Consider the following 24284-nt stretch of genomic DNA (forward strand, 5'->3'; position numbering starts at 1 on the left):
GCAGCGTGTTCCAAAGGGCCGGGGCGACGATGGAAAATGTCTTCCTCGTGGTAGAGGACAACCTAGCCCCTGGCACCCTAAGGAGTTGCTGCCCCGATGTTCTGAGGGTGCGGGACGGAATGTACGGGGAGAGGCGGTCCTTCAGGTATCCTGGGCCCAAGCCATTTAGGGCTTTATAGGTCATCACCAACACCTTATATTGTGCCCGGAAGTGAATAGGCAGCCAATGCAGATCTTTGAGCACCGGTGTAATATGGCTGGCCCTGGAAGTACCAGTGACCAGCCTGGCTGCCATATTCTGTACCATTTGTAGCTTCCGGGTTTGGTATAAGGGTTGCCCCATGTAGAGTGCGTTGCAGAAATCCAATCTCGAGGTTACCAGAGCGTGTACTACCGCTCTGGTAACCTCATTGCAAATGAGAAAACTGAATTAGATATTATTTTCTTTAATAAAAAAAATAAGGGCCATATCTTAAAATACTATAAGTTATTAAAACAAAGAGATCTAGAACCTGAAAGTATAAAACATTGCATGATTAGGTGGGCACAGGACATTGGAGAAGTGATAGAAATTGATCTTTGAGGAAAATCCTGGCGTGATACGGACTCATTTACTCTCAGCGAGAACTATAAAGAAAATTGCATTAAAATCCTACATCGATGGTATTTGTCTCCTAGTAAGTTATACAGAATGTGTAAAGCAGGGAAAGGAGACTGTTGGAAATGCCAAAAAATATGGGGGAACATTCTTTCGTTTATGGTGGAGGTGTACAGAGGCTGAAGTTTATTGGGGGGAAAATCCATACCCTAATCTCCAGGATATTATGTATAAATATCCCACTTAACCCACTGTTATATTTACTAAATATGACAGGTATATTGGGAAAAGAAGTAGAAAAGAAACAGAGACATATTCTGTTATATATTATTACTATTGCTGGAATTATTTATGCCAGTTATTGGAAACAAAAACAGACCCCGACAGAAGAAGAATAGTTGTATAGATTAAATGAAGCTATAGAGATGGATATATTGATGGCATCAATGAGGGCCTTGAATAAGGAGAAGACAGAAAGAGAATGGGACTGCCTAAAAAGATTTAGAGAAAATATCTTGTGTTAAAATTAATTAAGTTTGGAAAGTTAACGGTTTTTTTTGGAGAGGCATGCTTTTGGTATTTTTATAAAGAGATCCTTTAAAGTTTTTTGTTTGTTTTTTGCAAATGCATAATTTTTGTGGAAGCCAAAACAAAGTATATTTCTGTAGCTACAATAGTCTTGATGTACATAATTTGGTGAATGTTTGTCTGTCTTTGTTGTTTCAACAGATGTATGTGATTATTATGTGTATGTCTTTTTAAAAAAAGTTTAATAAAATTTATTTTTAAAAAAGTAATAGGCAAAAGGTCTCATTGGCACGCTGTTTGCATTTACTTAAAAATGGATTCTTATGAGCTATTGGTTTAACTGTGTATTTAAATTGTATGTAGGTTGCATTCACAACACCATTTTAACTACCATGATTCAGTGTTATGGAATTCTAGGAGCTGTAGTTTTGTGAGACATTTGAGTTTTGACCTTCTCTGCCAGAGAGTTCTACTGCAAAAAAAACCAACCCTACAACAAGTTCCAGAATTCTATAGCACTGTATGAAGGCCCTTTGGGATAAACCTGGATTAGTTCTGCAGTGTGGATACAGCCTTAGTTTAGTAATGATTCAAGGTAATTTCTCATTTTTTCCCCATTCCTTTCCTGGGGTACATTTGCCTTAGTAGGAAGATTGTACACCAGTAAGTTGAGAACTTGTGGATTGTAGCCATTTAACTGATCTTCAGAAATTGAGTGGACATAAATCATAACATGTATTTTCTTTTCTAGAGACCTTTAGAGTTGTTTTGGAGCCTGAAAATGCAACTTCAGAAGGAACTGTTAAAGTCGAATTGGCTCATTCACAGGAGGCATTTATATGTGGCGAACAGTGGAGTATGCAAGAGGCAAACGTAGCCTGCAGAGAGCTTAATTTTCCAGAGTAAGAAATTCTTGCACAGGGTGGAATGGAGAAACCTTAAGGCTGATAAATGTGATCAAGACAGAACCACCAATTAGCAAAGTACCAGAATCTTGTGTTTGCTTAACTATAACTAAGAGCAATATTCCCTAACCCAGTGCCTTCCAAATCTTGACCACAACTCCCATCATTTGAACCATCATCTAATAAATCTGGAGGGCACCAGGTTAGGCAAATGTGGATTTGAGAGTCAGGAACATAGTTCTGTAGTGAAACACATGGGTTGCACTTTCACATTTGGTTCCTTGAACCTCCACCTACTGTAAATGATCTGAGGTAGGAGGACTTGGAAACATTGGCCAGGATCCTATTGGTCACTTACACCAGTTTAATTGTCCATTAATCTGGTATTAGCACTTTCTTGAGTGGTATGTAGCAGTGTCAAGGTGAGCAGCAATGAAAGTCATTACCATGGAAGGGCAGTATCCTCTCCTAAGAAAGGTGGCTCTTTCTGCTGTCCCCTAATTGAGACACCATAGGGTTCACAACCATGATAGCTCTGCTATCACACCACTATCTGCATCTCCTCTTCCTCCCTACACTAATGTAGTTACACTGGCCAGTAGGGTTGTGGCTATAGTTACCTGTAAAAAGTGATTGCTTGAGGCAGAGGCAAGAAAAGGTGTAACAAACCAGCATTTCAAAAGTAAGGCAACAAAGGGGATCAACACTACTTTGGATGGTGGTACTGAATAACATTTCTAGTTACATGTTAGTAACTTGTTTGTTATTTTTAAAGGAATTTTGAGCAGAATTCTTCAGGTTTTACACCACTTTCTTACCAATGCTAGCGTCTTGTCTTTTTAAACAAACAGACAAAAAAGTAGGGAGCAACAAATTGAGTAACTTACAAAATCAACAAAACATTATAATGTTAATGACAATTCTAACCAGCTGCACAATTCCTTTAAAGGGGGCACTTTCTCAGGCTTGGCCTCAGCCCATCATGATATCAGCATAACTATAGATATCTCTGGTTCCAAAAATATTGCCTTTGAACAAGCTGATCATTTTCTAATTTGTAATGCACTGATAATGGGGATGAATGGAATATGGAAACATGAAGGACAGAATCTTATTTAGGAATGGGGCAAGATATCTGTGCAGAAAATTAAAATACCTTTGAGTGAATTCTGCAAATCCTACCTACTAGTAGTTTGCTTTTCATTTTATTTGAAACACAATTTCAAATGGCTTTTTATAAACATGGTTGTTTCAACTGGAGATATATATCAGTAAGAATCCAGCAGAATTTATATGAAACAAATGACTTTATTTAAACCTGTCCTTCTCAAATTATCTGATATAGAGGATTGATTTTTTTTTTCTATTTCCCCCCCTAATGGGTCAAGAATTGGTATCATATTTGTGCCCATTGGTTACAACCATTTCTTTCATTCCTGGAAGTTTCCTGGAAGATCAGCTGATGATGTCTCATGGACTGGCTAATGGCTTGTGGACAGTCCATAGATCACTACTTTGAGTAATGCTGATTTTAATAAGCATTCATTTCACTCCTAACTCAGTTTGGACTGCACTATCACTGCATGTTCTAGCGCAATTCTTGTGCCAAATCACTTTGTGAAGTCTTGTGGACCATAGATGTTGCAAAACTTCATACAGGACATACCAGACCTTATATAGGCTTGACCACAAGGTAGCCAGCCATTTTTTGCTCAGATTACATGCAATGCATAATACTGTCTCTAGTCCTTTGTCTTGGTGCAAGTGCTTTCCTCTTTGTCCACTGGAGAAGTTAAAGCCAGACATACCTGTAGATGAAGTGTGTGGTCTTTCAAACACTGATAATAGCTACTGTGTGCTTTTTCTTCTGTGTGTTTTTTCATTTCCTTGCACAGAGGAGCTGATTATACAGAAGCCATTGACACAGACAATGTCTCGCAGCCACTGGAATGCATTAAGGCAACTTGCAGAGGAATAGAGACCAGCCTAGCTGAATGTGCTATAAGTCGGTTGAATCAAAGTAGTAATGCAAAGTTGGCAAAGGTAGTGTGCCACACACATGATAAAGGTTGGTAAATTAAGTTGTGAATGAACAAGGAATGCATATATACATACAATTTGATGTTATAGTACGATTTGCAACAAAATATTACATGCGGTGTCCCGGTTAACCACACCATGTTTCAGAATATTCCACTGTTATTCACCTTTCTTCTAGTTTTCCATTTGAGTCACTGTAATAAGATATTCAGTATTCTGTAGCAGCCAATAATTATCAGTTCTCATTGGGAGCTGGGATTGTACTTTTAGGGTGCCCCTTAAATTTTCTGTTCTGTTTTAGCAAACTTTAGAAATCTCCTGAACAATATCTCCCTTTTCCCTCTAGTAGCCCAATTTGATTCCATAAATGAGCACACAATACCAGGGGTGTAAAATTGTTGGGGGTTAGGGGCTCCCATTGGCCTTACAGGGGACTTTGGTGGGCCATTCTCCCACCTGCCATCCCTGATAAATAAAATTGTAAATAACAAAACAAAACACTACCTAGCTTTCAGGTCAATGCCTGGGTCACCTCCTCTTGAAGAAATGCCCTGTCCTTGACCTAAAATGGCCTGGAGAGTTAAATGTGTCCCACACATCTCCATTGAGTATTTGGAAGCAAACAATTTTAGATGTTTATGGGGGCACATAGCATTCATGGGTCACACTTTCCCCAGCCCTATTATATGTGATTGGTAGTTTGTCTATTTTTTTGCTATTGCTGCATGGCCCATGTGACATTGTTTTAAACCTGTTGCTGCTTTTTATGCTTGTTGATTGATTATAATTTTTTTTAAAAATGAATGCATTTATTTGATTTGGAAGTTGTGAATTTGTTAGTGATATTCCAGTTCCATGAAATAGACTCACACCTGGACAGAGACCAAGCTACACTTGTATACTTGTATATAAAGCAGAGACCCTGGTCTTAGATAAAGTGACAGAGTACAATTGTCCAGGAATCAAAAGCCCTGTGTCTTTTGGTCATTTGTGTTACTATGCATCTTCTTAATTCAGGGTGCTTCCAGACAGGGCTCCTAGCACTCACAGTCAAAAGACAATGTGCAGCTCTTCCACCTTTTCCTCCATAACAGACTTGGGAAAACAAATGCAGTAGGAAAATATGGGGCAGGAGTTACAAATGGAAGATTTTAATGTCTAGACTCACCCTAACAGCCTGTCAGTAAGAAGGGCATTTGCAGAATAAATGCCTAATCTGGAAGCAAACTTAGATATTCATCTTCTTACAGAAAAATATTTTACTGACATATTATTTCTCATCCAATTTCACAGAATGTTCCTTAACAGAATTCCATTGTGTCAATAGAAAATGTATCCCTTTAGACAAAACGTGTGATGGAATCAATGACTGTGGTGATTTAAGTGATGAAGTCTGTTGCAAAGGTATGTCATATATATATATCTTTTCATATTTTCTAATTTGTAAACCAGTTTTGCCACCCTGGCCAAACTCAATGGAAGAAAAGTGGGATATAAAAATTAATACAAAATATTCACAGCAATTTAACCTCTACAGACAATTTAAAACAATGGGATAAATCTAAAACCAAATTACACCTAGAGTAGATCCAGTGAAATTGTTTATTCCTGTGTGTATTCTTGAAATATAACTAACCTGAAAGGAATGATCAGCAATGCTGCAAAAGATAATAATAATAAAGTTTACAGGCATGTTATCGAAAAGTGCCAAGTACCATGAGATGTTTTGAAATTTAACCAAATTAACATTTATTCATTTATTTAAATGTTTTTATTTTACTTTTTAAATAATGTAAGATAAACTCAAAGTATCTTTTAAAATCCACATGAAATACACAAACCAAAGTTTGAACTGGTCAAATTACAATGAATACAGTTTGGATTAGCGTAGTCTTTTCATGTAGTACATTATTTAAACAAAGAGCAGGATAAGACAATTCAGTATAAAAGCAGGGATACATGTTTGCTAATAAATTTGAAATTAATGAAGGGTACAATTCTAAAAGCACCAGATCCTGACTGATCTTGGAAGCTAAGCAGAGTCAGCTCTAGTTAATACTTGGATGAGAGACCACGAAGAAATACCAGGTCCTGTACACTATGGTCCAAAACACAGTGCAGAAATAATTCAGTCTGAGACCACTTTAATTGTCCTGGCTCAATGCTAGGGAATTCTGGGAACTGTAGTTTTGTGAGACATTTAGCTTTCTTTGTCAGAGAGCTCTGGTACCACCACAAACTACAATTCCCAGGAATCTCTAGCGCTGAGCCATGGCACTTAAAGCAGTCTGAAACTGGATTATTTCTGCACTGTGTTTTGGACTTGTATTTCAGAGGAAGGAACTTGCAAAAACACCTCTCAGTATTCATTGCCTAAGAAACCCTATTAAGTTCACAAAGCAGCCTTAAGTTGATTGTGAATTGAAGAACAAGAGTTATAGGAGATTGTGTGTCTGTGACTTTCAACTAGTATGGTAACAAATATGCAGAGCTTGGGAAAGCTTCTTTGTGTACTATGACATCCATAATCCATAAACTTAGCAACATCAAGTAGTGATATGATAATTTTGGCATGATTTATTAATAACATACATGTTCATTTTTCCTGTCAACTCAACTAAAACAATTTTTGACATGTTACAAAATCAGTTTGACCAGAGTCTGTAGCAGGACAGGAAAATCACATCTACATTGTAAGCAATAGTAGTACTATATCTCACTGCCAGTCTTCTGCAAAACTATTTCTGTAGTTTTATAATTAGTGTTGCAGAGATGTCTTTGACACTGGTATGTGGTCAAACCTGTTTTGTGCATATTCAGTGCAAGAAAAATATAAAATTATCTTGGTGAAGTGAACAGCAGGTTTGCAAAAGATACTAATATTTGAATGGTAAATATTTTATTAAACCATCCCCAAATCATTTTTTTACATTGCACCACTATCTGCCCAAGGTTAAGTCATAATCTGTACAAGTGCTTGAAAAGGGAAGGCGTGTACAAAACTATTTTTTCTGGCTTCCTCTCAGTCATGCCAGACCATCAAAAATGTTTTGTTTTTCTTTCCTTTTTGTTTTGCTTTGATTCTGATATGCTAACAGAGTTGCCAGGTCTCAGAGCCTGTGCCTGAGTCCTACAGTTTTCATGGGCCATCTCCAGGTAGGAGACAAGGGTACAAATTATCCAGTTTCGGTGGACCCAGCTCCAGGCAAGAAGAAAGGTTGTGCACAGATCTCCAGCTCATCTAGTAGAGCAGCAGCTTGCTACCATATCCAAAGCTTAATTTTGCTGGAAAGACTGTCCATGTGCTCTGTGTATTAACTTAGGGGCAAAACAGACCACCCCGATAGAGCACCCCGGGGAGCGCCGGATTGGGCCTGTGGCAACTGCATGCCAGGGCCCAATCTCTTTTGCCTCTCTTTTTGTCAATCCTTCAGTGCAATGCATCTTAACGTTGTGTCGAAGAAGATGCGTGATGCTGCCCACTGTCTGGTAAGGCATGTGGTGTGACGCTGGCATCGTGGCATGCGGCGTGTGATGCTATACCCCTACTCTGCCCTGAGGCCAGCATTAAATGCTGGTCTGTTTAGCTGCTTAGTAAACTCCCTCCTTTCCTCCCAGATGTAGTGCCAGGGCACACCCTACACTCAAGTCTATATCCATTTTCTGGCTAGAAGCAAATAAACTAGATTAAATGTTCCTTATTCTCCCTGAGTAGGTGAGAAAAAAATAATCTCTTCATTTCACCTTGATCTGGGAACACCCATTTAAATAAGATTTCTGTCTTAATTTCCAAACAGGAAAATCTGGGAAGGATGTTGTGTGTTTGTGTGCGTGTTTGAATGACAAGACAAGAGCAACTGTGATGGTACTTTATGCATAATGCTTAATGACATCACCAGAAATGGTCCCAAGGTCTCAGGTTTTGGTCCCTGTGGTCATCCCACATGTTCAGAAAAGTTCTGCCCTGGTCTAAACAAAGTGGTCATCCTCAGTCAGAAGGCACATCAAGTCAGCCCTCTGGATTGGCAGGCTAGCCATCTGTGGCATTGAGCATTCGTGGAGGGGCCTGTCCCATTATTGTCAGTGACAGCATGTGCATGCAACCACATCAGCGCAAGTGCGTGCATGGCATACATCCATTGACAATAATGGGACTCGTCCCATGCTTTTTGCTATCCATGGCGGGGGGGGCAGAATGGAACCCCCGTGGATATGGAGGGCCAACTTAACAGACCTCTAGTCTTTAAACCTAGCAGAAGGTGTCTTTGAATGGGGAGTACTGTACCTCTGTCTTATATTTCTATATGTATTTTAAGTGTTTAAAATTATTTAAGACAGTGATCTATTTAATGGTTTTGAACGTTTGCACCATATATTGTTTTAACTGTATTTTGTTTTAATCATACAAACAGACCCCACCCTTATTAATCTCCATGTGCACTCATCCACATAAACAAGCAGAATAGTTGGTGTGCTTGATAAATATAAAATCTCAATAATCCAGTTACAATACATTAAAAACAAACCCCAAACACCACAATACTGTACATTATGTGCTTGTTATCATTTTGTGTTACTGATGAGATCTTGCTTTTCATATCCTGAATTATTTCTTTCCAATAGCATGCAGAGCTGGAAGCTACCATTGCAAGTCAGATGTGTGTATTTCAAACAAATACCTCTGTAATAATGAAAGGGACTGTCTAACAGGAGAAGATGAAAGTCACCAATTGTGTAAGCATAGGCTTTTTAATTATCTGTGGTTAGAGTCAAACAGTAATTTTCCTTCTATGTAAATATGTCCAAGAAGCTTCAGCATTCTAGTTACCAGTAGTTAACATTGCAATGATAGCTGAGTCCATCAGAGTGAAGCTCTTCAGATAGCAAAATTAAATTTCCAGCCCAATCACTAGGTAAGTGGATATGTTGCCAAATACATTATTGATTTTCTTGGTACAAGGGAAGCATTGCTACTGCCCCTTACCCATTAGTATCCATAGTGCAAAAGCAAAACGGAAGGGGAGTGACATATTTCAATCGGTGAGGAGATGATAATTGTAACCTAGTAGACTATTTAATCTGCAGATAGCAATTTTGCAACTTCCTTTTTGTTCTTGTTAGATGTACAACCTATACAACCTAGTTTTGATAACTACCGTAATAATAAAACACCTAAAGAAAACAGTAAAGTTAAGGTTTTACTTCACTGGGGCAAACACAGGATATCTCAAAGGATTGGAAAACCTCTCAAGCCTCTCAATTTTGTAGTGTTTCTCCCATCCTTTGTTTGTATAAGTTTGTGAAATTTGTTTTTATTTCCCTCTTAAGAATTAGTATTTTTGCATGCCTTTTCTTCATATGCAGATTTGCATATACCTTTTCCCTATTGACTAAACTACTGTACATGAGTTTTTAGCTGTGTGTATTGTTTAAAATGCATGGGGTTTTTTTCTGTATAAAATTTCTCTGAAATACACAGTGAGTCTCCAGAATACAGAACAAGCCGATGTGCAGATTCCTGAGGAAAGGTGTATTTTGTGTCACAACAAGTGGCAGGACATTCCAAATATTTTTGCTTTGAATCTCCATTCTGACAAAATTATTTTCCACCCTAGATGTATCCTAACCAGGATTGTGCTCTGGACATTTAAATCCAAATGCTTAATTGTCATTGGAGAATGTATAGTACAGTAATTTAACAAATTTGTGTCTAAACATTCCCAGTAGAGCCACTTATGTCAATGAAAGATAAGAATAAAGAAACAATCCACTTTTTCCCCTATCAATCTATTTACAGATAACTTCTGCTTTCTTAACAATAAGATAAAAAGTATTATCTGAAATCAAATATGTATAGAGAAAACAGGGCTAATTCAATATCCTAGTATGTGGGTGCACTTGCTTTCTGTATATTTTAATTTATATAAATGTGTTTGTTTCAAACAGGTAATAGAAGACATCAGGAAAATGAAAAAGGTGATATTTTGTGTATTGATATTATATTGTTGTTTTACTTGGTGCCCCATGTTTAAAGGCAGTAAGAATCGTATTTAACGGTTCCTGCTCAGCCCTACTTTTTACAAAGAAACAGTAAGGTTGCAAGTCTCCTCTCTTTTTCTATTCCTGGAGCTGGTGTCTGCCAGGCTGGTATCCAAGATAGAGGTACCTGGTCAGAAAAAATGTCTGCATAGAGGAGCCAGGGATATGAGAAAGGGGTGGCTGCCAAGATGCAGGGAGCAACAAATGTTCACCTCCATCCTCAGGTAGCAGGACAGTCAGTGCTTGGGGTAAAGAATTTGGTTTTCCATCTGATGGTGCAATAGTGCTGATGGTGGCTTTTAAAAAAATCTGATCTATGGCATGGGCATATTTTTGTGAGGTGCTGCTAAAGGGGGTAAGGCTAACCCTCCCAACACGGCTGTCTCTACATATTAAACCCCTGCTCCTGTCTCTCCCCTCCTGCTATAAGGAATTTTAAAGGCCTCCACTTTTTAAAAAACTGTTTCCAGGGGTGGAGGCATTTGCAAACTCATTTTGTGCCCTTACTAACAGATTTCACAGATTTCCAGCTTTTTCAACATTGACTGCATCCACACTTCAGAAATAATCCAGTTTGACACCACTTTAACTGCCATGACTCAATGTTATGGTATTCTGGGAGACATTTAGTCTTCTCTGTCAGAGAGCTCAGGTGCCACAACAAACTACATTTCCCAGAATTCCATAGCATTGAGCCATGACATTTAAAGTGGTGTCAACCTGGATTATTTTTCCAGTGTGGATGCAGCTGTTACCTCCTTCTAATCCTGACAAAATCAAAGAATTGCTAAAGGCCACTTAGGTGGAAGAGTTAAAGGTTAAGAACTTCATATCACAAATTGACATATCAACAAAGTGGTTTGAAGCAAACAGCTGAACTCACTATTTTAGTAACAATAATTTAAAATTATTTGTAAATTTTTGTTTTTCTGTACAAGGAATAGAACATGCTGAAGAGTCAATGGATGAAGGTAAATCTGCTCTATAACTGTATGAAAGTTGACAATTGTTTGGAGTGCTTTAGGTTAGAAAATGGTAGCTAGGGGACTATAGAATAGATGTTTGGGAAATAAGCATGATATGGAGAAAGTTGATGGAGTCTCAGAGCATCATTTTACCACTGTACGGTTTTGAATAACTTTTTCCCTTAAATATTTACTGAATGTATTTACTGAAATATATGAATTGTCTACCCATGCATGTAAGTGCCAAATACAGTGTTCACAGGATAGCATACATACAATGAACCTTGGAAACAAAGTACATACGGTAGTTACTTTAGAAACCAACAAAAACTGATTGAAATATTAAAGATTCAAAGGTTTGTTAGGTCAGACAGAAAAACAATAAAATCCCAAAACATAATGAAGTTAGAGCAAATGAAGTCTGTCTGTGAGGATATTTCAGAGCTGCAGGACAGAAGGAGAGAAGGTCAAAGGTAGTATGCCAAGGATGGACAATATCTGGGTGGCAGACCTCATGTGGCGGGCTTCTCCTCTGTCCCGGACCTCTTATTCAAGGGGTCTTATTCCCAATACTAGCTTTAGTCGCTGATTAGAAGTACTTTTCCTTCCTTCCCAATAATTTGGTATAAATTATAAATAACTTTTGAATTATATTCATTTAACTTCTAAGTATTTATTTCTTTTTACTTATTTTTTTAAATAAGAAGAACCTTTGTTGCTAATTAAAACCCTTGTTGCCAATTGCACAAAATGTGTCCAGCTGCATATTAGAATAACACCTAGTTTATGCACTCTAACCTACCAGTGCAAGGAGGAGACAAAGACAAAAAGTAGAGAAAAAGATAAGAGAGAAATTTTTTGCTATATGGATGCATGGTTACACACTGGCGTGAGTCAAAGGCACCTCACTGTGTAGTTGCTGTCTTTGGATATTCCTCTGGAAGTTTATTTCATTAAGAATGGAATGCCTATTAGAAGTTGTGTGCTTTTTAAATGGAATCTGCTTGCTCCCATGTGATCCATTTTTATATTTTTAAATAAGTGAATAGATACCTTAAGCTTCCAGTCTGCTCTCCACAACTTGTCACACTTTGGAGGAATTGATATAAATAAGAAGTGATAGAAAGCAAATTATAAAGCAAATTGGGGGGGGGGGGGGGAGAGAGAAAGGAAGAGAAACCAAGTGGTTGTGCTATACGAATGACACTGTTTCTGTTTTATTAAAGAAAGAAGAAATATTAAAAAAAAATTACCACAACTATACTGTGGAGTTGCAAACCGCACTGTTACTCGCCGGAAACGAATCCTAGGAGGAAATACTGCAGAAAAGGTAAAAGCAAAAGGTAGCTGCTGGCAAAAAAACAAACAACAACAACAAAACCATAAACTACTATTATGGCAGTGCTGTTTTCAGTCACACATATTGTAGTCATGTGGGATTAGTGTTGCAAGGTTTTCAAAACATCCATAAGGACAGTCAAAATTCATGACATGCAGGGTTGCTCATCAGAAAGTAGCTAATAACAGGTGTGTGTTTTACCTAAATACCAAATGAAAATAATGATTTCAGTTAACTTAGTCACGTATTTATCTGTAAAATTAACATATTGTCCACATCCATAAATTACATGATGCACATATTTCTGTCCTTATGAACAGCTTACATAAAAAATAATAATTATAGGGGATTGAGGGGGGCATCTCATTCAGTCTATATAAAAGGAAGAGCTTTCCAAATCACGAATAGGGGACATCTCTTATAATAAGAGACACTTGCCAGGCCTATAAGGGACAAGCTTTTTGGCCTTCAAATAAAGGACATCATTTATAATGGCAACCCTATAATGGCAATCCCTCTGTGACAATGTATACCACACTAATGTTTTAAGTGTAATAAAACAGGGAAGGTCAAGGGTTCTGTTTTAACTCATTGTCTTTCATGTTAACACAAAAACGTTGGTCTTTGTCCCTGCTCAGTCACTTTTCCTCTCAAGCCAGGGAGATATCAGAGATCATCAAAGTTACTTTTTCTGGATTACAGCTCCCAGAATCTCCCAGAAATACAGCCATTGGCCATGGTAGCTGCAGGATTCTGGGACATGTAGTCCAAAAATTAATTTTCTCAAGCTTTGGGAGTCAGGATGGGCAGTCCAGGCAAAATCAGCATAATGATCTAGTCAAGTGGACTAGCAGTAGCAGTATTTATTAATTGATTTTGTGCCCACGAAGGCTCCAAGTGATGTACAATATAGCATAACTATTATTTTCAATTCAAAACCTAAAGACCAGGCAGATTATTACAGTTCTGGGTGTCTTCTAGAAGCTCATCAAGCATAGCACCAGCTGAATTTCCCTTGCAACTAAAGCTCCCACAATTGAGGTGCTGCTGTAGAGAAAGCACTGTCTCAGGTGCTCACTAGTTTACCTTCTCAGGATGGTGAGAGATATAACAGGCCACAAATTTCAGACAGGCTTGTATGAGAGGAGGCACTCTTTCAAATATCCTGGCTCCAGGCAATGTAAGGTGAAAACTGGCTCAGAAACAAATTGAAATCATGGCTATTTGCTCATTCATTAGATTATAAATATGGACAACAACAACTCTTAATCAATAATACAAGCCATGCATATTGGTAAGTAAAACTAATAGCAGGACAGTTTTTATTTTTATTTTTTAAAATTGTAATTTCTAGTGGGTTATAAAAAGTATAGAATGACTTGTTCCTTCTTTTTGTACAGGATGAATTTCCATGGCAAATAGCAATTAGAAGTGAAAGAGAAAGAGTGACTTGTGGTGGGGTTTATATTGGAGGCTGCTGGGTTTTGACTGCTGCACATTGTGTTAGGTAAGTGGCTTGGACGATTTAAGAAAAACTTAAATGACTTCCATGACTAAGTGGGGATTCAAACCCTGGACTCCAGAGTACTTGGCCAGCATACAGACCAAGGCACCATACTGGTTCTTATACCTAATTCATCATACATAAACTTTAATTCAAACCAATAAAAAGAAATAGCATGGTTAAGGGGAAAAGATAATGAATTGCCTAAATTTTAATTCGGACCACTAAAAACAAAGAGTGTGATTGAATATCATCTTAAAACCTATCTTTCCAAAGTGAAAGCGTTTTATGCTCTAGTATAATCTCAATATCATGGAAAGTCAAGGACCAATATGGTTTAACTTAATACAATACCAAAAATATGCATGTAATCACAACCTTGACCTCCTTGCATCTCCAATATATATAATTAAATAATGTGTATGTCCTCTTAAATGTAGAAGATGGTTTCAACAATTAGTGGAAGTGCTTAAAGACACATTACACTTGTTACTTGCTTGCAACCAATTCTTTCTGACATTATTGCCTGTCCATTCTCAGCCCTTGGCTAGTGTCCTTGATTCCACATTTTTAAAACTGGATGCCTATCCACTGTGTAAATCCCTTAGTATCAAATAAATATTACAAGTCATAGTTAAATTGCAATTCTCAGTGGCTGAGTGGCTGACCTCAAGGTTTTCTTAGTGGCCAACTATCAACAAACCTTCCCTGGACAGGTTATAGAGGAGGGGGTGGTGGTGGAGAGATTCAGTAATAAAGAGAAAGAATATATTAACTCAAACAAAAAGACAGATGCAGCACAACTTTTCTTCTGGTGGAGATAAAAAAATAAACAGTTTAGATTTTTTTAAAAAATTAAAAGATGAGCAAATATTCATCTTTTTTGCAAACAAAAGTGTTCATGTGCTGCTTAAATAACAGCATAAATAAGGCACCTCAAACTGATGTGGGTTATGGTTTTGTGGTAAATGTTATGTTGCCTTTGTACTACATGGATTTATCTCAGTTATATATTGTATACTTTATTATACTATTTGTTTAGGCCTCTTCTGCTTTTGTTTGCTGATTTTAATGCTTCTATAATATTTTCTAGTTTGATCTGTGTGTGTTTTATTTCTGGTTTTATTCCCCTAAAAACATTGTATTACCTATAGGATGGCTAATAAATCTTAGAAGAGATGAAGATGATGATTTTATGGTAAAATTGTATGAATGTAACAGAGGTCCAAAACAGACTGCAGAAATAATCCAGTTTGAGACAGCTTTAACTGGCTTGGCTCAATGTGAAGGAATTCTGGGAATTGTATTTTTGTGAGACATTTAGCATTCTCTATCAGAGAGGTCGGGTGCCACAGTATATTACAATTCCCAGGATTCTCTAGCACTGTGCCATGGTAGTTAAAGCGGTGTCAAACTGGTTTATTTTTGCAGTATGTTTTGGACCAGAGTGAAACAGGTGAGTGGAAAGAGCTTAGGGTTAAAATGCAATAGCAATTGCTTTGGATGCTTGTAGTAAAGAAACAGGAAAAAAAATATATGCATTTATTGTCATAAGAAATTTATGTTAAGATAGGATAGGTGATAGATCCTAGACTAGATTACAGAAGCCCTTAAAGATGACTTTTATACATGCTAGAATGCTGGTCACCATCACATACCCATGTCTTGAGCAACACCTCCAAAATGGCAATCTACGTATAAAAGAAAAAACGAACACTTAGGACATGTTCCCACTATAAAACAGAGTGAATTGCTGATCGGTGTAAATGACCATCATTCCCATTTGAAATCAGTTCCTGTGGCAATGTGATTGAATCCTGTCATGGTGAAGCAAGGCAAAGGCAAACAAACAAACAAACAAACAAAAAAACCCAGTTTTATCAAACACTAGTTTCACAGTGGTTCTTTTCAGAAGAATTGATTCTGAAGCGAGTTCAATAATGGGAACAAGAGATCAGAATCGATTCATTCTGGAGGGGAGGGACAATGGCAGATTTACCATCAGTTCTCAATTCTTGGCAGATCTACCATTTCCCCCCTCTCAGTGCTGCCTTTGTACTTATGCCGGTGCATTTTTTAAAAATTAAAATTGATAGAATATTTTATTGATTGATCACTTAATTGATTGATCAATCAATTGAATATTCTATCAATTTTACTTTTTAAAAAACCCATTCCCCCCCCCCCTTCATCCTCCTGCCTCATTCCCTGGCTTCTCCCTCCTTCTGTCCCCAGCTGGCTCCTTCTCCCTCCATTACCCAGTTTCCTTCTCAACCAGAGCCAATTTGAAGTGATGCAACTTGTGGGGATGACAAACATGCCCCCCCCCCCCAAAAAAAAAAATACACTGCGGTAAGAAAAGATCTGCTTGTTAATGGGAAAGAGGGACCTTTTGGAATCGATTTCCAACATATAGCGAGGGGCAAATCGGGAATCACTTTAAACTGCAAGTGGGAATGGGCCCTTACAAAGGTCAAAAGCGTTCTATATATCCAAGGCCACCCGGGTTATAAATCAATGGTTTACTTGCTACAGGACTGGTGGATGGTGTTGACATTTTTTTCCAGTTTAACAGCTATCAGAACCATCAAACAGTCTGGACATAATTTATGATATGCAATTCAAATGAGCCAGCATGGGCTAACAGTTTGAGCATGGGATAACAACTCTAGAGAACAGGATTCAGTTCACTGATTGAGCATAAAAATCCACTGGGTAACCTTGGGCAAGTCACACTCTCTTAGCTGCAGAGGATGGCAATGGCTAACCATCTCTGAAGAAACTTGCCATGAAAACCCATGAAGCTTGCCATGAAAACCCAAAGCCCAAAAGTAAGAAATGAGTTGGAGGCACACAACAACATCCAATTCAAACAAAGCATTATGTGTATATTTGTAAAACTGTACTGCCTGAGATAAGGACATTGAAGAATCTCTTGTAAAATGGAATGGGGGGAACTTTGGTGGTTTGGGACAAGGTTTCTTACTTCCAAACATGCAACAAACACAGAAACAGAAATGGCTGAAAGTCCACTTGTGGTTTTTTTTGGGGGGGAGGGGGGTTTATTTTTTAAACATAAGCTGTTTCCCAAATTAAGTAGCTGGAAATTTACCACAGGGTTATGTTTACATATTTGCCCAGGTGTATTTCCCAAAATGTTAATTTATTTCATTTCATTTCATTTTTGCAGAGTAAGCCGTACACATGTTTATAAGATATTTACAGGAATGTTTAACCAAATAAACCAGATTGAAGGAATAGATACATTTAATTTAAAAAGAGTGATAATCCATGAAAAATACAATTCCAAAACATATGAAAATGACATTGCATTGCTGGAGATGAAACCCAATAACCATGGGAGATGTTCACCAATCAGTTCTGTGCCAGTATGCATCCCTTGGTCACGATATATGTTCAAAAGTGGTCAACAGTGCAAAGTATCTGGCTGGGGATTTGATGAAGGTAATTAGAATCCATTAATTAATTGTTTTCATTATTGTCACCATTTCTGCAAAGCCCAGGGGTGGCTCTTCCTTTCTGTGCCTGACTCAGACATCATATGGTGGGAGTTTGTATTTTGGTGAGGTATTCAGCCTGGTCTCGCAGCAAGGTCTGATGGCTGACAAAACTACAAATCCAAGGATTCTATAGGATAGAGTAATGGCAGTTAAGATGGTACCAAACTGCTTTATTTCTGTAGTCTGATAACCCTTACTTTTTAAAAAGATCTGAATGTTTTTCATCCAGTATCCCAAGACACATGATGTGCCAGCACTTGAACCATGTGGTCTTCCTCCTCCACTATTTACTGAGACCACACTCTGTCACTGTGTAACTTAATGTTACAATTACATCCCCAAAAGAATCAAATTATCCTTTGTTAAACTGTAGTTGTAATGTAGTTTGTAATGTAATGTAATCTCCCTTGGTTACAAGCAAATGGAATGAATAAGAAGAAACTGATGTTTCCTAACTACGGTAGTTGCTTTCAAACTCAGCAAAGACAGGAATCGTCACTTCTACTTGAAGAACAGCTCTCTCTCTCAATCTGCCAGAGCTTGGAAAAGTTACTTTTTTGAATTGCTACTCCTAGAATCCCAAGGAAGTCACGGAATAAAAAAACAGAAAGAGAAAATGCTACAGGAAACAGTCATGAACAATCATTCTATTGCTCCCTGATGGCATATGGTCACTTGGGCAAACATGGTTGCACCTCTCTTCACTTCTGACACTTTAGGGCTCATCTACATTTGCCAGAATACACCAGGCTGTCCCCAGAGTGTTCTGGCCCCAAATTCCCCTTGAATCCCACCGCCTTTGCTGCAGGTTTTCAGCAAATGGCAGGCAGCTGCCTTCCCACACGGTTCATAAGAGCCTGCTGCAGCTGCTGCAAGTGCAAGTCGCTCTGAGTTCAGAATGAGCCATGTTGTTAATGCTGGGCACCTCGTTCTGGCCTCAGAGTGACTTGTGCCCACAAAACAAATGGGCAAGGACACTCGAGGGGACTGCATGGGAAAAGAGCTGGCTGTAGTTGCTGCATTTTGTACCAGGTTTTCTTGAAAATACGGAGCAAAATATAAGTCTTTTTAGTAGGGGACAATGGCGGAAATCCCAAATCAGATCCGGACATTGTGTCAATAACTTTTGATCTGTGTAATGTAAACAGCATGCAGTGGTCCCGGGGGAATTCAGGGTCTGTAAATAATGCAGACAAACCCATAAAGAACCAATAGTCTTATTTGCTGAGTTTTCAGGAAAAGACAGGAAAAGCTAACAAAGCTTAAATGCCATTGGTATAAATATTTTAATTAAATTAAATTAGTTTTAAAATTAAAATATATTAATTTAATTTAAATTAAAATTAATTAAATTTTAAATCAAATTAAATGAGGTTTGCAACAGTACCATCATTCTTGAGATTCCCAGAGGCAGCGCTATCAGTGCTGTTGATATGATTTACAGGTTCCAGAACAAACGTGAGAAAATGAGTTGGGGGTCTGGTTTCTCAAGCATTAAAGGCTCTGACCCTGGATACTAGAGAACAAAGTGGCCTAAGCTATCAAATCTCTCCACTTTTTCATAACAGTGATGTTCTTTTAAGGGGATGTAGGAGGAACAAGAGACCATCATTATGGGGTTGGGCCAAGAAAAGTTATGTTTTCATTCCCCTTCCCCCTGCTATTTCACATAGCACCTTCTTGCAGGTGAATCTGAGATTCTCTCTTCACATAAACACACACTTCAGCTAGCACAAGCACCATCATGAGCTATTCAGATCTAGAAACAGCCATAAAGCTGTTGCTGGTTGTAGTTTTGCAATATTGAATTTATCCTCTCTTACTGGGCAGTTTGCACTAGAGTGGTAAAAAATTGCTGAAGCTGTTGTGTACACGCTATTCATAGAGACATAGTTTAAGGAGCTTTCCCTTTTTATATGCAAGTTATTTCTGATCCATGTTTACAAGCTAAGGCTAAAGCTGAATTGTTCCAACCATTGGTGGATGGGATAAATTTGGGATCATCTGATGTATTTGGGAGATATGGCACTGCAGCAAATCACAATTGCAAGAATATAATATGTTGATTTCCCTCTTTTTGGATATTGATTTTTCTCTAGCTTTTACAAGACAATATACTCTTAAGTGGGGCTACATTTATTTAATGGAAAACTGTTCCGACATCTACAAACACCGGTATTTTGAAGGAATGGAATGTGCAGGTAAGCATGTACTGTATTACTTTGACTCCTATCACGAGCCTATATTAAGTAGGCCAAGGGTGTAGAATCTCATTTAACCTGAAGAATGATTTCAGGTTCAGAGAAGTTCTAAGGGGCTGCATCCACACTACAAAAACAATCCAAGTTTAAAGTGGTTTATTTCTGCAGTATAGACGCAGCCAGGGACTGCATTTCAGTGGCAAAAATGTTTCTGGGTCACATCCTGTTGACTTTCAGGTCACTTCCTAAAATGGCCAGATGGAGCAAAAAAAAAAAAAAAAAAAAAGGCAAAATTGTCTCTGTACTCCTTAAGAGATGTTCTGGAGCAGAAAAAATAAACAAAAATTAGGAAGGTCCCTTGGAGCTACAAAAATGGCCCTAGCAAGTAGCAAGTGCACTTTCCCCTCACCTTCCTTAGAAGCTTCTGGGGGCACCATTTGCCATTGGGAGGACATGGGGTCTCAAAGGGACAGAGTGCATGAGTCCCAAATGCAACCCTTTGTCCATCTTTGTTTTAAGTCAGTAGCAACTGTATTACAACAAGTATTTAACTGAAAACAGGAGCCCAGTTCATTTAGGGGAAAAACTCTAATGTTCTTCAATGGAAAAATGTACATTTGATAATCATTTTCCCCTTTTTTTTCAGGTACACATGATGGCTCTGTAGATTCTTGTAAAGGTGATTCAGGTGGACCTTTGGTTTGTTTTGACTCTGACAATGTGGGATATCTTTGGGGTATTGTGAGCTGGGGTGAAAATTGTGGTGAAAAGGGGCATCCTGGTGTTTATACAAAAGTGGCCCATTACTTTGATTGGATTGGCTATCATACTGGAATGCCCCTCATTACTCGATATAACCTGTGATTTTTGGAATTAAAATATGTCAGCCTGACAGTGACAAAACATGAAAGATTGGTTAAAGCATTAGGGGCTCAGTCTAACATAGGCTTCAGTGGGAGAGACATGCAACACAATCCTAAATATGTTTATTCAAAAGTATGTTGTGGTGAGTTCAGTGAAACTTGCTTCTAAGTAAGAGTTCATAGGACTGGGGGGTTATATATGCTAAAATCTATGGGATTTAAGTGCTAAACTCCATCTGGATTCTGCCACGACAGATTATCAGTTATGACATGTTACATTTTTCATTTAAACCACTGTTAAATTCTGATGACCTTCTGTAAATAGACGTGGCCCATATTGTTGGACATAAGACTTTATATTCAAATAAAGGCAAATCATATACTGTTGAAAAGTTTTTATTTAAGTGGGGTTTTCATTGTTATTTCCTAAGTATGCTACACTGTTGCCCAAATAATATATCTATGAATGGATAATATTCAGATTATCTTACTTTATAAACCTAGAATTCCAATATTTATTTCTTTTCTGGAAACCTTACACTCCAAATCAAAGGAGTAAAAACATACCACAATTCTCAGCTAAATTATTCCGTAGAAAGAATTGATACACCATGTTGTTGGGGTTATCATTATGATTTAGTTCCTTTAGATCCCACCTTTCTTTCAGTTAGCTCAGGGTGACATGTATAGGTCTTTCCCCCCACTTTATCCCTACAAAAACATTATTAGATAACTGAGTGGAAATAATCCTGATAGGATGTGAGTTGAGTCTTTGTCATTCACATACACTCCCTTTATTCTCTTGAGGTTTTTTGGAAATGAAGGTCCACTATACTGCCTAGCCCTAAGCTTAAGCCACCAACACAATCACCACACAACAAAAAGCCATCTTTGCTCACTTCTTTTCCTTTGTTACCTTCTGGTCCTGTCAAGGGAAGTGGGGAGGGAATGGAAGAAGAAGGTGATAATGATGTGCCTGTGCAGTAGCAACTGAAGCTTACAGGGCAGGATGAGGCTCCCACCAGTGCCAAACGTTTTGCACAGTTTCATACTTCATAGAATCATAGAGTTGGAAGAGACCACAAGAACCATCCAGTCCAACCCCTGCCATGCAGGAACTCACACTCAAAGCATCCCTGACAGATGGCCATCCAGCCTCTGTTTGAAAACCTCCAATGGAGACTCCACCACACTCCAGGGGAATGTGTTGCACTGTTAAACACCTCTTACTCATCACCACTGCCATATTTTAATGAACTACCACTGGCCTGCAACAAAGAAGAAATCTGGGATTTAGTGCTTCTTCTGGCCTAGCTGGCCAGGACATTTTTTAGTCCCTTCAAGTTGGGATTTTCCAGGTTTTCTGGGACAAATGGTAACCCTATTCAGGACTAATAAGGTGGGAGACTAGCATCAGTCTTTTAAATTTATACTTGAAAGGAAGGAAAGATGTGGAAATGCAAATGAATCAGATTTAACTTTTGATACAATTATTCAAACCTTTACATTTTTTCTTCTGTTTTCTGTTATCTGCAGAAAATTATCTATTTGCATATAAACACAGCTATTTTTCTTTCTTTGTCTTTGGTGGCATGAGAATACTGTGATATAACAAATTTTACCTCTGTGACATTTAGAAAAACATTTTGATTGGCCTCCTAGTAGCAAGCTTCACAAACTCAGAATGTGTAGGTGTGTGAAAGGAGGGGCCTTCCTTCTAAAAGGTGAAAAATAGCTGATGTAGATATGAATGCAGTCAACTGTCAGTCCAAATGATGTTGGGGGATGGGACCAAGAAGGACAAGATTCAGTATTCTGTTTTTGTGCTGAGGAGGGGTCTCATTTCGGCCCTTATTTTTGTAGCACTAGCAATCTAGTCCCACAGCAAATTTCTCAGGTTAGCAATAATAATAGCAAGTGTACGTTTCTATACCACTTATCAGTTCACTTAAACACTCCCTGAGCGGTTTACAATGTGTAAGCCAATTACCCTCAACAGGCTGGGCTTCATTTTAGCGACCTCAGAAAGATGTATGGCTGAGTCGACCCTGAGCTGCTGGCTGGTAGTGAATGCACAACCTTGTGGTTGTGAGTGAGTGGCTGCAGTGCAGGCATTTAACCACAACTGTCAACTTTGCAGGTTGCAGGGGCAGAGTGGGTTGAAAAGCTTCATACTGCTATCCGGGGCCTTCTCACATTACACAAGGATTAATCTGTGATTTCAGTTTAAGTGCCATGGCAACATCCTATAGAATCCTAACTTTTTCAGTTTAGGAGGAAAACCCAAATGCCTCACTAAAGTATATATCTTAGGATTCCATAGGACGCTATCATAGCAGTTAAAGTAGAATAATAGTGCTATAACCGAGTAGTATGAAAAGGCCTCAGGTCATCAGTCTAACCAACCTAATTAATTGCATGGCCACACATATTCCTTCAGCTTTTTGACCAAATCTCCCAGATTCACTTTCTCAGAATAAGAAACGCACAAGTCCTTAATCACTTGATTGCTTGATAAAGCCAACACATCAATCAGGCATTAAAAGATGAAATATATGCTTGAGATATATATTCCTGTTCACCAACTAAGTATTGGGAATGGAGGGAATAGAGGAGTTGATTTTATTTGTAAGGAATTGAATAATTTTTATGAGATAAAAATAATGGGGAAAACATGTTATACCATTCTTATGAGCTGTATAAGTAATCTCAATAGGACACTTTTACAGTTAGAGCAATAAAAATTTATACCCAATAGTTTTATTCGATACTGAGAGAAAGTGTGTGTAGGTTAGGTTTTTTTGTAGGATTTCGGGCTATGTGGCCATGTTCTAGAAGATTTTCTTCCTGACGTTTCGCCAGCATCTGTGGCTGGCATCTTCATTCTCTGAAGAAAAACCTACAAAAAGCTATGGATGCCGACCATGAAAGCCTTCGACTTCACATGTGTGTGGGTTCTTTTCATCCTGAATATGAAGACATTTGTGAATCTGAAAATTTATTTTTTTTAAAGAAAACTAAAGTTCTCACCCATTCCTAATGACGTCCTCTATATATTTCTTGAATATATGGCCAACACAGCTACCTCTGGATATGTTTCAAGGGCAGCTTGTGACTCTGATGTCAGAGTCCTCATTTTAGGGAGTTACCAAGAAGTTGAGCCCTATCTCCAAAAGATGTTCAATATCTAAATAGCTTCTTTAAAATTGTTGTTGTTCTCAAAGTGACCCTATCTTGTGGTTTTCTTGGGCTGGCAATGTGTGACTCGGCCAGGTTTGCCCAATGGGTTTCCATAGCTGAGCTGGGAATCAAACCCTGATCTCCAGAGTTGTAGTCCAATGTTGAAACTACTACACCATGCTGGCTCTTAAAATCTGTACTAAAAATTGAGTCACTGCCTCCATGACAAGGAAGCCACCAGCCTCCACTGTGTTGTTGTGCAGTCCTGTTGTTTTCCCACTCAGTTTTGATCAGGAAACCAGTACTACTTTTTTTCTTACAGTTATATAAGGTAATGTCAAGAATATGTTCATGTGATCCCATCATTTGTTGATTTTTTAAAAAGAAGTTCTAGATTTTTTTAACCTGATCTACTGATCCCGGAAATTACCCTCCCATTTCTCGTCAGCACACAATACTATTACTATTCATGTGCTAAGGAACTGGGCAAGTGATCAAACAGAACTTTGGTATGTCATTCTCCTCTTAGATAAATACACAAACCAAAGCCAATTGTCATTTGAACTTTAGGACTGTTCCAAACAAGTAGTTGCCAAGAAGT

At 38.2% G+C, this 24284-nt stretch overlaps 1 protein-coding gene across 1 annotated transcript in view; it reads left to right on the forward strand.

The window, feature by feature from the left end:
* Positions 1-20890, forward strand: part of CFI (complement factor I) — a 22380-nt gene extending 1490 nt beyond the window's left edge. The window contains exons 3-13 of the mRNA XM_042467335.1: positions 1878-2028; positions 3927-4099; positions 5365-5475; positions 8695-8805; positions 10018-10047; positions 11049-11081; positions 12302-12405; positions 13815-13921; positions 17109-17383; positions 19539-19640; positions 20287-20890. Of these exons, the coding sequence (XP_042323269.1) occupies positions 1878-2028; positions 3927-4099; positions 5365-5475; positions 8695-8805; positions 10018-10047; positions 11049-11081; positions 12302-12405; positions 13815-13921; positions 17109-17383; positions 19539-19640; positions 20287-20504 (1415 nt within the window). The 3' untranslated portion in view covers positions 20505-20890. The remainder of the gene's footprint in view (positions 1-1877; positions 2029-3926; positions 4100-5364; positions 5476-8694; positions 8806-10017; positions 10048-11048; positions 11082-12301; positions 12406-13814; positions 13922-17108; positions 17384-19538; positions 19641-20286) is intronic.
* Positions 20891-24284: the final 3394 nt, after the last annotated feature.

The sequence above is a fragment of the Sceloporus undulatus genome, chromosome 5, assembly GCF_019175285.1.
Source record: "Sceloporus undulatus isolate JIND9_A2432 ecotype Alabama chromosome 5, SceUnd_v1.1, whole genome shotgun sequence".
Lineage (NCBI taxonomy): Eukaryota > Metazoa > Chordata > Lepidosauria > Squamata > Phrynosomatidae > Sceloporus > Sceloporus undulatus.